Here is a 15,598-nt window from a genome sequence, read left to right as displayed (position 1 = left end):
GGTGCTTTGCAATTTCAGAACTGGAAGCCTTGGAAGCATGGGCCCAGGCGAGGAGGAACTTGGGAGGGGCAGCCACAAGCAGTTGGGGTCCCTCACAAGCTAGCCTAGGGATAGGTAAGAGTTTCCGGCCGTTTAGACTCACTGTGAAACCCAGGGCCCCAAAACCCCTTCCGAAGATTGCCCCTCCTTGTCTTGGGCGAGGGAAGCAGTCCTCTGCACTTCAATCCTGGTTATGTGAGGCTCAGAAGAGGAACCTTATAGACCTCAGTTTCTCCGGAACCGGGAATATACCACTGTTCTCGCCTGAACGGTCTGCGAACGCCCTAAGCCCTAACACTCGCCTGGTTTTGAATTTATTTTAGCCACCTGCTAAGAGACCCTAAAACGCCGCAGTGGGGCGGTGCTAGGGGAGGAGCCAAGAAGGCGCCAAGCCTCCTCTGGACCCTCCCCAGATAGCGTGGAAGCTCCGTAGTCAGGAAGGATCTGGCCCAAGTACCGACCGACTCCCGGACCCGGTGGGCTCCACCCAGACGGACGCCCCGCCCCCGACCAACTAAGCTGGCCGCTGACCTAGTATGGACAGAGCGCTGGGAAGAGAGGCGTGGAGGGCGACACCGGAAAAGGGACTAAGTCCCAGACACCAGCTATGGGCCTCCCCTTTCTCCCCACAGAGGATGCACCTGCTGCGGTGTGTGGAGGGGGGGGGGCGGTAAGGAGATGATTGCGCAGCAGCTGTAAAGCTCTCCAAGAGCTAAAAATATTTTGCAACAGAGAGAAGAGTAAGGAAGGTCATGGAGAGTCGATTTATTGGGGAGTGGGTGCACTTGGTTAGACCCCATACATAAATAAAGGGGGTAGGGAGTTGAGGGAAAAGAAGAGGGCAGGGTCTTTAGTCACACTGGCATCAGGACCTAGAGACTGGTAAAAGAGGCTTCCAAAAGGGGGAGGGTAGAGATGTAATTCCAGGGGCCCAACCCCTGGAGTGGGCCTGATTCCGGGAATTGCAAACAGACTCAAAGGCAGGTATGGGGTCTGGTGTGGAAGCTCAGATCTTCTCATCTGGGGCTGGCAGGCGCTGACGAGAAGGTTCAACACCCCAGATCTCCCGGGCATACTGGGCAATGGTACGGTCACTGGAAAACTTGCCAGAGGTGGCTATGTTCCTGATCACCATCCGTGTCCACTCTCTTGGGTTCTGTAGACAGCAAGGGAATCTCTAGGTTCGTTCTACCAGCAGGCTGGCCCCCTCTCCCTCATTCCCAGCCAGGGGCAAACCCTGCCAGCTCCCGGCCGATGACCCCTCACCTTGTACAACTCACTGACTTTGTCCTGGCATTTAATGTATTCCTCATAATCTGCAAAGACTTTAAACCTGGAGGAGAAAGGAGAGACCAGAGCTCTGTGAGGTCAAAGGCCAAGTCCTTGGCGCAGCAGGAGTGAATGAAGCCACAACCCCAGCCAGCTTCCCCATCCACCCAAGCCCTGCTCATCCACGAGCCTCCATGCAGCCTAGTCAGCCAGCTCACCGGTCATGGTGCATGAGCATGTTGACGATGTCCTTGAACAGGTCAGGCTGTTTAGGGGAGAAGAAGCCACTGCTTAACTGTTCGATGATCTGCCGAAGCTCAGGAATCCGGTCGTAGTATTCCTGGGCATTGTACCTGCCAGAGCATGTCTGTGGTCAGCTCCCTGCAAAGGGGTCCCCAGCCTCCCGGAGAAAAGCTGGGAAGACCTGAGGCACAGGGCCTCCCCAGCTCCAATCCACGTTAGCTTCTCTCCACGTTAGCTTCTCTCCACCCACTTCGTAGTTAGAAACACTCAGGCTCAGAGAAGACAAAAGACGAATCCAGGGCTGGGGAGATGGCTCAGTGCACATACATACACACAAACATACACCCCTAATTTCAAAACAAAGGAAACACAAAATCTTGGTTCTCAAGACTCCGAAGAAAGGACCCATCTTCCAAGTGCTTAGAAGTCAGGCGGAGTGCCTGCCTGGTATGCGAAGGGCCCTGGCTTCCATCCCCAGCTCCACCACAAAACAAAACAAAACCCTCCATGCAGCTTTTTCCACTGTCCCAAACCCACCTCACAGGCGAATCCTCGGGTGTGGCCTCTAAACTCCCACAATGAGAACGAGCTCATTACAGGCTGGTGCCCGCTTTACTTTCAAGGTAGCATCCATCCAACCCCTGCACTGCCCTGCTTTGTGACTTTCCTTGCCTGTGCAGTCTCCACACTCACACACTACCCTGTCCTCTGCAGTCAGATTGACCAGATTGGACTCTGGTCTTGAACATCCCAGATCTCATTCAATGCACCTTAGGGCCCAGGAAAACAAAATCTGAGGTTTCTTTTATTTGTCTGTTTTCCTTTCCTTCTTTTTTTTCTGAGGCAAGGTCTTACCACATTGCCCTGTCTGGCCTAGAACTCTCCATGTAGATCAGGATGGCTTCAGACTCACAGAGTTTCGCCTGCCTCTGCCTCCAGAGTTAAAGGTGGGCACCACCATGCCCCATTCAAAGTCTGAAATTTCTAGGAAAAAGCTCTTTCAGCGGTAAATGCCAGCCAGCTCTCTGAAGCTGTTGGTGGAAGTGTAAACTGGTACCAACCTTCCAGAAGCATTTGAAACTCTGTGCCAGAGACTTAGGAACTCTCACATTTTTGTCTCTGTGTGGGGGCGTGAGCATGCCTCGCCAGGAAGGACAAGTTTCAGAGGCTCTTCCCTACCTTTCTTTCTTGTTTCTGAGACAGGGTCTCTGATACTGTGTAAGACAGGTCAGCCAGCCTGCCAGCCTCTGAGTCTCCGCCTCACATCTGTGCCTCCCTTTCCCAGCTTGTTGGGATTTCACACACTTGTGCTATGCTTCTGCGTGAGTTCAGGTCATCAGACTTGTACCACAAGCACTCTTATCTCCTGAGCCATATGCCTGGCCCAAGAACTTTTTGGTCCACAACTATTTACCTTCTAGTATATATCCCAAACTCACCCTCACCTCTTCTTAAAAACCATACCTTTGGGCTGGAGAGATGGCTCAGAGGTCAAGAGCACTGACTGCTCTTCCAGAGTTCCTGAGTTCAATTCCCAGCAACCACAAGACAGCTACAGTGTACTCATATACATAAAATAAATAGTTAACACACACACACACACACACACACACACACACACACACACACACACACACACTTTAATCCCAGCAGTCAGGAGGCAGAAGCAGGCAGATCTACAGAGTGAGTTCCAGGACAGCCAGGAAAAAAAAAAAAAAAAAGCTTGTTTTGCCCACTACATAAAGCAGTGGACTGGATAGTAACCTAATATCTTTTTGTTTTTTTCTCTTTTTGAGCTAGGGTTTCATTGTATAGGTCTAGATATTCTGGAACTTGCTGTGTAGACCAGGCTGGCCTTGAACTCAACAGCAACTTTCTGCCTCTGCCTCCCAAGTACTAGGACTAAAGGCATAAGCTACAACTATCTGGCTCCCCTAAAAATTCTCAATGTAATAATCAAACAACTGGGCCCTGATTGAAAAGTTTGCTTCCTGCAATACCATTTAAGACAGTTCCATTTTAATGCCCTGGGGTTTAGAATTGGTTACAATCTAGCTTGGCTGGGAGCTAGAGAGATGCTTCAGCCACTAAAAGTTGGTCTTCCAAGAGACCAGGGTTCAATTCCCATTACCCACAGGACAGTTCACAACTGTAACTCCTGCCCTGGGAGATCCAACTCTGGCCCCATGGCATAGGACTCATATGCAGGTAGAACACTCATACACATAAGTTTAAAAACATCTGTAAACATATATAGCTTGCCTGCAGCACAGAGCACTACTTAAACATTTACAAACTTGGCAGCCTGGTGTTGTGGTACACATTTGTAACCCCAGCACTCAGGGGTGGAAGCCAGAGGAGAGGAGTTCAGGGCCGTCCAGAGCTGTGTGAGGCATGGATTACAGATGCCAGGCTTTTGGGTTTTGGTTTTGGAGATAGGGTTTCTCATGTAGCCCTGCTTGTCTTAGAACTTGCTCTGTATATAGACCAGGCTGGCCTCAAACTCACAGAGAGGACCCTGCCTCTCTGCCTTTGAATGCTGGGATTAAAGCTGTGTACCACCAACGCCTGGTACCAATCATTTTCTTTGATGTTCTGTATCTCTCATTTTTGTTTGTGATATGTGTGTGGACCTGTGTGTGCGAACGTGAGTGAGTGTGTGTGTGTGTGTGTAGTATGTGTGTGTGTGTGTGCGTGCGCACATGCATGCATGTGTATGTGTACCCAGAGGCAGACAATAGTTGTCTTTAATATCCTGGGCATAGTCTCTCACGGAACTCTGAGGTAGCTGATTCAGCTGTTCTAGCTGGCAGGCTTGCTTTGGGGGTTTTCCTGCCTTTGCTATGCCTGGCTTTTATGTGGATGCTGGGAATCCAACCTTTGGTCCTCATGGCAAACACTATCTATTGAGCCATCTCCCCCAGCCTTGTATTTTTCCAGTTAATGACCATAGTGTGTGTGTGTGTGTGTGTGTGTGTGTGTGTGTGTGTGTGTGTGTGTGTGTGTGCGCGCGCGCGCACCTATGCATGTGTGTGAGGCCAGAGGTCAACTTTAGGTGTTCATCAAGTCTCTTGCATTTTTGAGGCAGGGTCTCTCACTGGTCTCTCACCAACCTGGAGCTTGTCAAGGAATCAAAGCAGCTGCCTGGTCTCCTTCCTCTACCCAGAGCTGGGGCCACATTTGGCTTTTTATGTGGTTTAAATGGCACCCAAGTATTTTTATTTAAAAATTTCACAGTGGGAGACTAGAGAGATGGCTTAATGGTTAAGAGTGTTTGCTGCTATTCCAAAGGACCTGAGTTCTGTCCCAGCATCCACAGCAAGCAGCTCAGAGCCATCTGTAACTCCAGCCTCAGGAGATTCTACATCTTCTAGCCTTTGCACACATGTGGCATTCACTCACATAGATCCCCACACATACACTTAAAAATAACAAAAGTAAATTTTAAAAGAAAAAAATCACATTTGAGCTGGTAAGATGGCCCAGTGGCTAAGAGCACTTGATGTTCTTGCCGGGGACCCAGGTTCCCAACAGCATCTCACAATCACCTTTAATTTGAGTTCTAGAGGATCTGATCCCTCTAACCTCCATAGACAAGAGACATGTATGTGGTACACAGACATAATAAAATAAATACATATAAAAATAAAACAAGTAAATCTAAAATATGAAGAGGTTAGCCTGGGGCTGGAGAAATGGCTTAGCGGTTAAGAGCACTGACTGCTCTTCCAGAGGTCCTCGGTTCAATTCCCAGCAACCACATGATGGCTCACAACCATTTGTAATGGAATTCGATGCCCTCTTCTGGTGTGTCTGAAGACAGCAACCGTGTACTAATATACATAAAATAAACCTTTAAAAAAAAAAAAAAAAAAGAAGAGGGCAGCCTGGTCTATAGAAAAAGTTCCAGGACAGCCAGAGCTACACAGAGAAAACCAGTCTTAAAAAGCAAACAAACAGGGGCTGGAGAGATGGCTCAGTGGTTAAGAGCACCCGACTGCTCTTCCAGAGGTCATGAGTTCAATTCCCAGCAACCACATGGTGGCTCACAACCATCTGTAAAGAGATCCGATTCCCTCTTCTGGTGTATCTGAAGACAGCTACAGTGTATTTATATATAATAAATGAATAAATCTTTAAAAATAAAAAAAAAGCAAACAAACAAAACAGTAATGCCAGGAAAGTGTTTCCTTTGAAGTGTCACTTTATCACTATTAAGTCTTTGCCCCTTTCTGCTGCAGTGTCCAGGAGGCTAATGATTTAATTTTACCTCCAATTTCACAATGGTATTAAATTTCAACTTTCTTTCCCTCTCCTTCTGTTACTCCCTTTTTTCTCTTCTTTAACCTTGTTTGCCACAAGCTCCCCTCTAGTTTCCAAGTGTCTCGGCAACCATAACTGAGATGTTACACAGGCCAGTCAGTCTCTCCCAGCATGCCTCTTGACTGTAGCCATTCACTCTGGCACTCCTGACCCCATACCCTCTCTGGTCCAGCCTTTCCACGTCCTCCACCCGCATGCCGAAGATGAAGAAGTTATCTTCCCCAGCCTCCTCTGCCATCTCCACGTTGGCACCATCCATGGTGCCGATGGTCAGAGCCCCGTTGAGCATGAACTTCATGTTGCCAGTGCCTGAGGCCTCAGTGCCCGCGGTGGAGATCTGCTCTGAGAGGTCAGCAGCGGGAATAACTGCAGGGTGGCAGGAGAAGCACAAGGTCAGCCCCAGGAAGAGCCCTGCCTGGCTGAATTAGGCCCAGACAGATTCAGAGACCTCTCTGCACCAACCTATGAGAGTTTCCCACCCAAGTCTCTCATCCTCAACCCAGCCTTTTATAGATTCTAACCTGGACCTGTCCCTCTACTGTTTTTCTTCTTTGACTCTGGGCTTCATCATATAGCCCCAGCTAACCTGGAACCCTGGAACTCCCTGTGTGCACCAGGCTGGCCTTAAACTCACTGTGTGATCTTGTGATCTTTCCATTGATATAGTTTTTTTCAGGTTTTGTTTGGTTTCCTTGTACATGTATGGTGTGCGTGTGTTTGTTTGTGTGTGTGTGTGTGTGTGTGTGTGTGTGTATGTGTGTGTATATTTGTGTGTGTGTGTGTGTGTGTGTGTGTGTGTGTGGTCTTCCTGAGTCATTTTTAAATGCCATTTTATTTTTTAATTAATTTTTATTTTATTTTGTACGGATGGGGCATTTTGCCTGTATGTATATGTACTACCTGCACACAGTGCCTGCAGTGGCCAGAAGAGGGCATCAGATCTCCTAAGACCACAGTTACAGAAGACTATAAACGGCCACGTGGGTGCTGGGAATCAACCCCAGATCATCTGAAAGAACAACCAGTGCTCTTAACCACTCAGCCATCTCTCCAGCTCCTCCAATTTCTTCTTTACCCTAACCACAAGCCAGGAAAAGATGGCTAACGCCTAATCGGGCACTGAACTAGTCAGAGCTCCTATGCAGCCACTGCAGCACCCACCTTTCTCAGCCAGTGAGACTCGGTAGTTCTCCAGGAAGATCACTCGGAGGCGGTCTCCCACCGCAGGGTCGTGGTTGACCACATCCCCAATGGCGGTGATAAGCTTGATGATCATCTTAGCCATGTGGTACCCGGGTGCAGCCTGCGGGACAGTCTGGGGTCAGACTTTCACCCTTCTTCCCCCAGCTTTGTCTTGTGACCGCCCAGGCCTATGTTCAAGGCCCAGGGGCAATCTGCCCTAGGTTTCTCACCTTGCCTCCAATCATGATAGTCCTTGGCACCATGAACCTATTGGGCTCCCTTTTGATGCCTGTAGAGAAGAGAAACATCAGGCCTGGGTGCTTAACAACACAGGCAGCCAAGGCCAGGGCTGGGACAGGGACAGTGCGAGCATGGGTTGATCGCTTTGCTCTGTGTCTGTCATGTGTCTCCTTCACTGAGCCTCCGTTTGTTCTGTGGTGTGGGATGGGATGGTTAATGCTGTCAACTTGACAAAATCTAGAATCAGCTGGTGGGGTGCAGGGGAGGCCATGTCGGTAAGGGGTCATCGTCTCGATTAGATTAATGGAGGGGTGTCACTTATCCCTAAGGAGCATATTCTGTGCTGTGTGAGAGTGGAGAAAGCAGGACCAGCAAGACGGTTTGGCAATCAAGGCACTGGCTGCCAAGTCTGATGACCTGAGTTCAAACCCTGGAACGCACAGGGTAGAAGGAGAGAACTAACTCTTGAAAGTTATCCTCGGGCTGGAGAGATGGCTCAGAGGTTAAGAGCACCAACTGCTCTTCCAGAGGTCCTGAGTTCAATTCCCAGCAACCACATGGTGGCTCACAACCATCTATAATCAGGTCTGGTGCCCTCTTCTGGCCTGCAGGCATACATGCAGGCAGAAAGCTGTAAGATGTATACAAAATAAATAAATAAATAAATAAATAAATAAATAAATGTTAAAAAAAGAAAGAAAGTTATCCTCCATGGTTGCAATGTGTCATGGCATGCACACATATACACACGCAACACGCAATAAATAAGTAAATGTTAAAAAAGTTATGTAAGAACCGAGGATCTGACATGACAGTGCATGCCTTCAGCACCAGCACTCAGAAGGCAGAAAGACAGACAGATCTCTGGGAGCTCAAGGACCCTGGTCTACACAGTTCCAGACAAGCTGAGGCTATGTAGGGAGATCCTGCCTCAGAAAGGGGTGGGGGAGCAACTGGCGTGATCCGATTCTCTGCTCTCGACTGAAGATGGCATGTTCCTGCTGCCTTGATCTACCCACAGGGACAGGCTGCAGTCGGGAGTGCTGAGCCATATTAAACCCCTTTTTCCTTAAGTGCTTTGGTTGGAAAAAATCTTATGACAGCAACAGGAAATGAAACTAAGATGTGGGAGTGACACCGTATCATCTAAGGGTAGTCACCAGCCCCCCAGAAGGTGCTGATCTAGCCACTGGTGGTGCTCTGAGAGAGCCAGTCCCGGCCCCAGCCACTCACGGTTATACAAGGTGATGATGTGAAGGCAATTGAGAAGCTGGCGTTTATACTCATGAATCCTCTTCACCTGGACGTCGAAGAGGGAGTTGGGGTTGATGTGGACTTTGTATTCCCTCTCCAGGTACGCAGAGAATTTCAACTTGTTTTCCTACAGATTGAAGAGGCAGAGGCCTCATCAGTGTCGCTTCAGCTCCAAAAAAACCCTTACGATCTCACTGTTTCCCCTCACATAGACCCAGGAAAACAGATGCTCCGAAGCTCGCCTGCTGCCACCTCCCTCAGCTCCTGCACCAAGGCAGGCATTATTGATCAGTGCTGCATTCTCTCAATGATAGCAGGTAGCCTCCCACCACGGACAGTCTAATCAGAGAGATGGACTCTACTGGCCTCTCCTGACCCAGCCATCAGGCCCCTTCCTGTCCTCTCCAGATGCTAGCCCTGAGGCAGGAGTCCCAGGTTGCAGGACCCCCCCCCCCACCTGTTTCACTTTGGCCACATCACGGATAAAGGCTTCATCATCCACATAGGAGAGCAGCTTGCGTAGCTGGTCCAGATCCGAGATGTACTCCTCACCGATGCGCTGCAGGAAGACAGCTTTCAGCCAAGAACACCCCATCCTGGCCTCACTCCTCCAGGAACTAGACCCTTCCACCTTGGACTTCTCTTCCCAAAGCCTCCTAGCCAAAGGAATGCGAATACACCCATCTTTGTCCTGCACTAACACTGAGCCCTTGGATGACTGCTCTGCCAGACCCCAGCAGGTCTCCTGACCTTTGGCCTTTACTTCTGTTGGCATGACCTGGTCCAGCCTCCCCACCAAACCTCTGCCCCTTTGCAGACTCCCTTCAGACGTGACAACACTTTCCATTAGACTGTGACTCTAGGAGGTTGGCCTCTATGTAGCCAGGTCATCTATTAGCCAGAGGGCAAGCTCTTTCAAGTAAGAAAGCAGTGCCCCTTCCTCCAAGTGGATGCCAGCCTTGGGAACACAGCACAGGATTGCAACCCTCAGCTGAGGCCACTGTATAGGTTACCCACTTGACTATCTGGTAGTGACCTACATTGGTCCTATCAGCCACACTGTGATCTCTCACCTCAGCAATGACCTCTGCCAGCCCAGGGTTACACAGAACCAACCAGCGCCGAGGGGTGATGCCATTGGTCTTGTTCTGGAACTTGTGAGGCTCCAGCTCATAAAAGTCCTTGAAGCTGCAGGTTGGGATGGGCTGAGGGTCACCATTAACCTCTGAAGCGCCCTCCTACCTGGCTCCCCACTTTAGTTTTTTTTTTCCTGAAAGAGGCTTGGATGCAGGTGCTGACCTGGGGCAGGTAGGGGTTCTGTTTGTAAGAGGGGGTCATCTGGGGCAGGATTGTATTGGAAAGCGGCTAGTGTGTTCTAAGAATGGGTCAACCGTGAGGTGGGCGAAAGGGCTCAACGTTTCCTGGGTCTGCCCAGGAAATCCTGGCTGGTGTCAGGTGAGGGGGCGGGGCCTATACGCAGCGGAAGCATGATGCTGCTGGGGGAGTGGGTGTTTATGGAGAGGCTTACATGGTTTTCTTGAGGATCTCCGAATGGATGCGAGCCACACCGTTGACTGCGTGGGAACCAGCAATGCACAAGTGTGCCATGTTGATGCGTTTCACCGCTCCTTCCTCCACGAGTGACATGCGCCGCAGCCTATCTACGTCCCCAGGGAATGCGGCCGCCACCCGCTGTGCCCCGAAAGAGCCCAGAGCTGAGATCAGGATTCCGGCCAGGATTAGTCTCTAGCTCCCCTCCCTCAACCCCACAGACTCAGCCCATAGGCTTCCTGACGTCAAGGCTGGGGACCCTCTATCATGCCACCCCAGCTCACATTAAGGAAACGCTGGTTGATCTCATAAATGATCTGCAGATGGCGGGGAAGCAGTGTCTCCATGAGGTGCACTGGCCAGCGCTCCAGGGCTTCAGGCAGCACTGTGTGGTTGGTGTAGGCACAGGTCTTCACTGTCACATCCCAGGCCTGGCATATAATGCAGTAAGTGAGGACAGATGTTCTCCACCCGCTGTGCAATGTATGGCTACCCCCAGGGCCCAGCCGGGTTTCAGCGAGCTCTCTGGTCCAACAGTACTTGTTCAGTGCCCTGCTGACCTTCCACCTCACACTAGTAAGGAGACCCTGGGACAGAGTGGATCCTGTAAGGGTGAAGTGGCTGATACCCACCTTGTCCCAGTCCAGTCGTTCCAGGTCCACCAGAATCCTCATCAGTTCAGGGATGGCCAAAGAAGGGTGGGTGTCGTTGAGCTGGATGGCCACCTGTGGGAAGGAGCGGCAAGTTAGGATGGGTTGTGAATGCTCTTTGCCCCTTCAGAGTCCCCAAAAGGCCAGATGAAGTTCTGTGGCTGGGCTGGGACTAGGCACGGTGGCAGCTGGCTGGTTTCCCCGGAGCCTGAAGATCCTGAGCGGAGCCATTGCACTCCCAGCCTCCGCTCATCTGTGAATTGAGGCTGGAAGGAGGAGGCCATGGGACTCGAGAGAGGGAGACAAAGGCCTTCAGGCCAGCATGCTACCTTATCAGGGAAAGCATCAAAGTTTGTGCGCACAGGATCACGGCAGCCAAACTTGGAGGACTTGAAACGGCGAATGATGTCCTGGAGGGTGGCGGCCACCACAAAGTACTCCTGCTTCAGCCGCAATTCCTTCCCTTCAAAGAACTAAGGTGCAAGGCAGAGTGCAGTTGAGATGGCAGGGGCTGGGCCCCAAACTACTGTGTGTGTGACCAGGAGAGCCCCCTACCACACAATGTCCCAGAACCCTAAATTGTCCCCACCTTCTGGACCCAGGGGTCTTTGCCCCACCAAGTAAACTATAGCAGACAGTATCAGAAAGACATAGATGAACCAGGAGTCCTGTGAGGGTTCCTCAGGTAAAACAGCTCTCAGGAAATGTCATACCCAACCCCTCCCTCAGGGCTCAAAGGACTTGATAGGACACACAGGGACAGCAATAAAGGAGTAGGATTGATGCCAAGGTCCCCTAGCTCCCCTGTGTCTCCCCAAGGTTTTGGGCTTCCAGTCTCCAGTTTGAAGGGCAACGCACGTTATCATTGGGGTACAAAACACGTGAGATGTTCTCAGCCAGGTTTCGGTCCAGCACGGCCTGGATGTAGCCGCCAACGTTGACTGTGGGACAGAGTGGGTCAGAATGAGACTGGGGCTGGGCATGGGCCAAGCAGGGGTAACAAGGGCTGCCAGCTACCAGCAGAGGGACTCACAGTCCTTGAGGTTGAAGTCATTAGGTGCCTTGGCCGACCAGAGGCGCATGGTGTTGACAACGTTGTTTCGATAGCCAGGCACAGGAGTGTCATAGGGCATAGCCAACACTACCTACAGGGGGCAACCGGGTCAGAAGCTGCACAGGCTGTCAGGGTTCAACCCTGAAGAGTACCTGAGTCTGGTTTGTGGGGCCTCCCCCACCAAGAGCTGAAGTTCAAATTGCTGTCACTGAACTCTGCCAATGCCCAAGGCAGACTACAGTTCCCCCAGTGAGGCTTACTAGCTGGAGTCCTAGAAGCAAGTCGTGGAACCTCTATGAGCCTCATCTATAAGATTCCAGGACAGCCTGGAATCCCAACCACTGGAGAAGCTAAGGCCAGAGGATCATAAGTTCAAGGCTTGCCTAGGTTACTGGGTGAGTTCAAGACCAGTCTGGATAATGTAGTGGGGCCCTTGTCAAGAAAAAAAATTTAAAAAGGGCTAAGGATTATATAGCTCAGTTGTGCAATACAGGCGTGAGGGCCTCTCAGTCCTCAGCCCTGCAGTGAGAAACTAAATAAGGCCTCTCCAGCATCCCCCCAGGAAATCCCAACACCTGCCTCCTTGGACTGTCATGAGGATTATGGGAAGGGAGAGTGACAAATACAGAAGCCACAGTGAGTCTCTGTTGGTGGCTGCTCCACATCCTGGCCTGATCAAGTGAGACCACAATGGACTCAGGAGAGCACTGGGGGATCTTGGGTTCAGGATGAAGATTACACATTGGTCAATTCTATCCAGAGGTCTTACATCTAGGTAGCCACTGGGCTACTTAGCAGTAACCTATGCCAGCCAACCTACCTCCCATGATCTGTAAGTACCAATTTGCTACACAAAACCGCCAGCTACCACAATGCCAGTGGCACCTCCAGGGGAGTCCTATATGGGGTCTCACCTTCCCTCCCAGACACCAAGTAACACCCTTGGTGGGGCAGAGATGAATGCAGGTGAGAGAGACAGAGGGACTGTCTGCACAGACAGCAGGTTGAAAGCCAGAGGGAGTCAGGTCTGCAACTTTTCAGCCAGAGCTAAATGTGCCGGACTGCCTGGGGCACCCGGCATGTGCTGCCGTAGCCCTGACTAGACCCAGGCAGAGGTGAAAGAGCAATAAACACCATTTCCGAGGTCTCGGGGTTCTCATGCAGCCCTGGAGGAGACTGACTGGACAGCCAGGTGGCCTTTCAGACTCCCTTGACTTGTGTGGCTTCGAGCATGCCGGTTCTACCCAAGAGGCCCCATTTTCTTTCCTGCCTCCCTCTGGGGCCCGTTGCCTTCCTCAAGTCCCCAGCGCAGGTATGCAGAGATGACAACAATCACCCTGCTAAGTCTTGCGTGGAGGAAAGGAGCTAGCCAGGGTGCAGTGCTGCTGGAGGAGAGGTATTTCACTCCTCCTTCCAGGGTTGAAGTTTGCCTGCTCTCCCGGATAACCCTGGCTGGTGTCTCCCCACTCTGGCTGTGTGGCCTCCAGTAACTCTCTTGACATATCTGAGCCTCAGTGTCCACCTTTGTAAAATGGCAGGGGGTTCAGTACCCTCCCACCTCTTTTCCTGTGTCCTATTTTCTCGGGGATCCCTCCTCCTTTCTGCCTCTCACTGAGTCCCCCACCCCAGAACCTGTGGCTCTATTCATCTTCACCTGTGTGTCCACCCACTTGGCACCCTGACTGGTGTGCTCCACTCGACCGTAGAAGTGCACAGGCAGCGTGAACTCTGGGCGGGCCTTCTCCCAGGGGTTGCCATAGCGAAGCCAGTCATCAGCTTCTTCCATCTACACGATTGGGGAGAACATAGGTGACATGAGCTCCAGGTCCTCACATACTGTGAGTAGTGGGTTAAGGTGGAGCGTCCAGCAGGACATGGTATGTCCCAGTCATTCCACAGGGGTTGGCCACAGGGGTCACCAGGCTTTGAAGCAAGGGTCAAGAGAAAGGGATGTTTATCTAAGGAGTTGGGGTGGGATCTGAACCTATCCACAGATGGATGACCCAATGGTGAACCTCTCTATCACAAGGTTGGGGACTAGGTGGCTTACCTGCCAGCCCCCACAGATCTTCTGATTAAAAATCCCAAACTCATAGCGGATCCCGTAGCCATAGGCAGCTAGCCCCAGTGTAGCCATGGAGTCCAGGAAGCAAGCTACGAGTTCAGGGAAGTTGGCATCAGGGATTCAACGTAAGAAACCCCTCTGACCAACCCCCACAAGCTATGTACTCACCTGCCAGGCGTCCCAGGCCTCCATTGCCCAACCCTGCATCCTCCTCGATCTCCTCCAGCTCCTCCATGTCCAGACCCAGCTAAGGGAAGGAAGGGGTGGCAGCCATCAGGCCCAAGTGCCAGCCTAAGTACCACCCCCAACCTTAAGAGCTTCTCCAACCTGGTAGGTGGCCTCATCGCAGGCATTCTCCAAGGCCAGGTTCACCATGGTGTTCTGCAGTGTCCTCCCCATGTAGAACTCCAAAGACAGGTAGTAGATCCTCTGCCCAGAGACAGGCAAACGGAAGAGGGATCAGGACCACCCCACTGACATTCAGGCAGGAACGGCTGGATCTGACCGCTCACCCTCCTGCTCTACCCCCAGGCCCCAGCATATCTCATCTCTGTCACCCACTGGGTCCTTTCTGCCTGCTCAGAGTAGCTATTTCAGACTTCAGGGCCCAACAGAAAGGAAAGGTGTTGGTCACTGTATTCCTTTGAAAGGTCTGTTTCCTCTCCTAGAGTATAAGGCTGGCCAGGCCTATCTCCGGGATTAAGGTGATTGTGAGAAGCGGGAACCCCTTTTGAGGTACATACCCCTCCTAGTGTAGCCCATCAGGAAGTCAGGACATTGAGAAGCAGCTCTGAGTGCTCCCCAAGAAGACATTGTAAAGGCCCAGAGGAAAGAGTCATTTTCAAGGTCACATGGTGACTCAGGGCTGGAACTGCCTTCTGTCCATGCCTGCCGTGCTGTTCCCCTTCACCCCTAAGCCTCAGTCAGGAGATGAGCAGAAGCATGAAGATGCTGAAGGCACTGTCTCCCCATTTCCTGGGTCCCCCTGGCCCTCCCCCACTCCGGTTGGGGGTGTTAGGTTCCTGACATTTACGAATGACCCTACCGGATACTTGATACCTGCCACACCAGCTGCCCCAGCTTTGCCCTGCCTGTGGCACAAGCAGAGCGTGCTATGCATACATTTGATGACATGTCCTTCTATGCCAGGTCCAAATTGGGCCACAGGGGTATACATTTCCTGCTCACCAGCAGCCCCTCCAACCATGTCTGACACATGTGTAGCCTGCCTACTCTGAGCACCCTTAGGTCTCCCTCATCAGTATTTCTGTCCAGCACCCCTAGATCCCCCAATCCCAGATTCCTAAAACAGCAACTTATTTTGCTGTAGGAAACTTGGGCCTCAGGAAGGGACTACAACTTGCTTGAGATATCTCAGGTCTCTGCCAGGCCCTACTCCCAGCTAATTTCCCACCCAGGGTGTCCCCTCCTGAAGCACCTTGGGGTCCTTTTCGTAGTAATGCTGCTGTGTGCGGATCCAGCGTCCCACGAGGTGGTCCCGCACGGTGTGAGCCAGTGCGAAATAGTAATCTCTCGGAGTGGCCACATTGCGATCCTTGACCAGGGTGAAATGTAGGTGGCGGTTGAAGTTCTTTTTCAGGTCAGACACATTTTCCACGCCAGCTAGGCCACGAACACTGATTTGCTTTCTCTTATCCTGGTCTGAAAGAGGCCTGGACATGGCTGCGGGAGGGTGGGCCGAACAGGGCAGATGATGGCTTCGGTGCC

The 15,598-nt window shown here is 51.5% G+C and overlaps 2 protein-coding genes and 1 long non-coding RNA gene across 5 annotated transcripts in view; 1 reads left to right on the top strand and 2 right to left on the bottom strand.

The window, feature by feature from the left end:
* Rasgrp2 (RAS guanyl releasing protein 2) overlaps positions 1–369 on the bottom strand; it is a 17,213-nt gene extending 16,844 nt beyond the window's left edge. For 2 of the 3 annotated variants that reach the window (XM_063268258.1, XM_063268277.1), the window contains exon 1: positions 143–361. The gene's annotated coding sequence lies outside the window, so the exon portion shown is untranslated. Of the gene's footprint in view, positions 1–142 lie in introns of all 3 variants that reach the window. The other variant, XM_006230854.5, reaches the window with a different exon arrangement.
* LOC120097407 (uncharacterized) overlaps positions 1–1,035 on the top strand; it is a 1,176-nt gene extending 141 nt beyond the window's left edge. Inside the window, exon 2 of the long non-coding RNA XR_005494769.2 lies at positions 363–1,035. This is a non-coding gene — a long non-coding RNA (uncharacterized LOC120097407). The remainder of the gene's footprint in view (positions 1–362) is intronic.
* On the bottom strand, positions 781–15,598 carry Pygm (glycogen phosphorylase, muscle associated). The gene is made up of 20 exons (NM_012638.1): positions 15,309–15,598; positions 14,198–14,299; positions 14,039–14,117; positions 13,856–13,959; positions 13,460–13,591; positions 11,785–11,896; positions 11,610–11,692; positions 11,081–11,224; positions 10,734–10,826; positions 10,386–10,532; positions 10,079–10,242; positions 9,624–9,738; positions 9,008–9,109; positions 8,530–8,677; positions 7,287–7,345; positions 7,036–7,177; positions 6,033–6,240; positions 1,527–1,661; positions 1,306–1,372; positions 781–1,195 (listed from the first exon to the last, which is right to left on the bottom strand). Exons 1-20 carry the CDS (start codon positions 15,549–15,551, stop codon positions 1,046–1,048), a joined length of 2,529 nt encoding a protein of 842 aa, NP_036770.1. The 5' UTR covers positions 15,552–15,598; the 3' UTR covers positions 781–1,045.

This window comes from Rattus norvegicus, chromosome 1, assembly GCF_036323735.1.
Source record: "Rattus norvegicus strain BN/NHsdMcwi chromosome 1, GRCr8, whole genome shotgun sequence".
In the NCBI taxonomy this organism is placed as follows: domain Eukaryota; kingdom Metazoa; phylum Chordata; class Mammalia; order Rodentia; family Muridae; genus Rattus; species Rattus norvegicus.
Note: the sequence above shows the minus strand (reverse complement) of the source record. Positions and strands in the feature narration are given on the sequence as shown.

Coding starts and splice junctions, on each gene's coding strand:
- Pygm (NM_012638.1), bottom strand. CDS start 15,551: ATGTCCAGGCCTCTTTCAGACCAGGATAAGAGAAAGCAAATCAGTGTT. Junction 11,693..11,784: donor TGACTTCAACCTCAAGGACT/GTGAGTCCCTCT, acceptor TCTGTCCCACAG/TCAACGTTGGCGGCTACATC. Junction 9,110..9,623: donor TGGCAGAGGTCATTGCTGAG/GTGAGAGATCAC, acceptor GTCTTCCTGCAG/CGCATCGGTGAGGAGTACAT.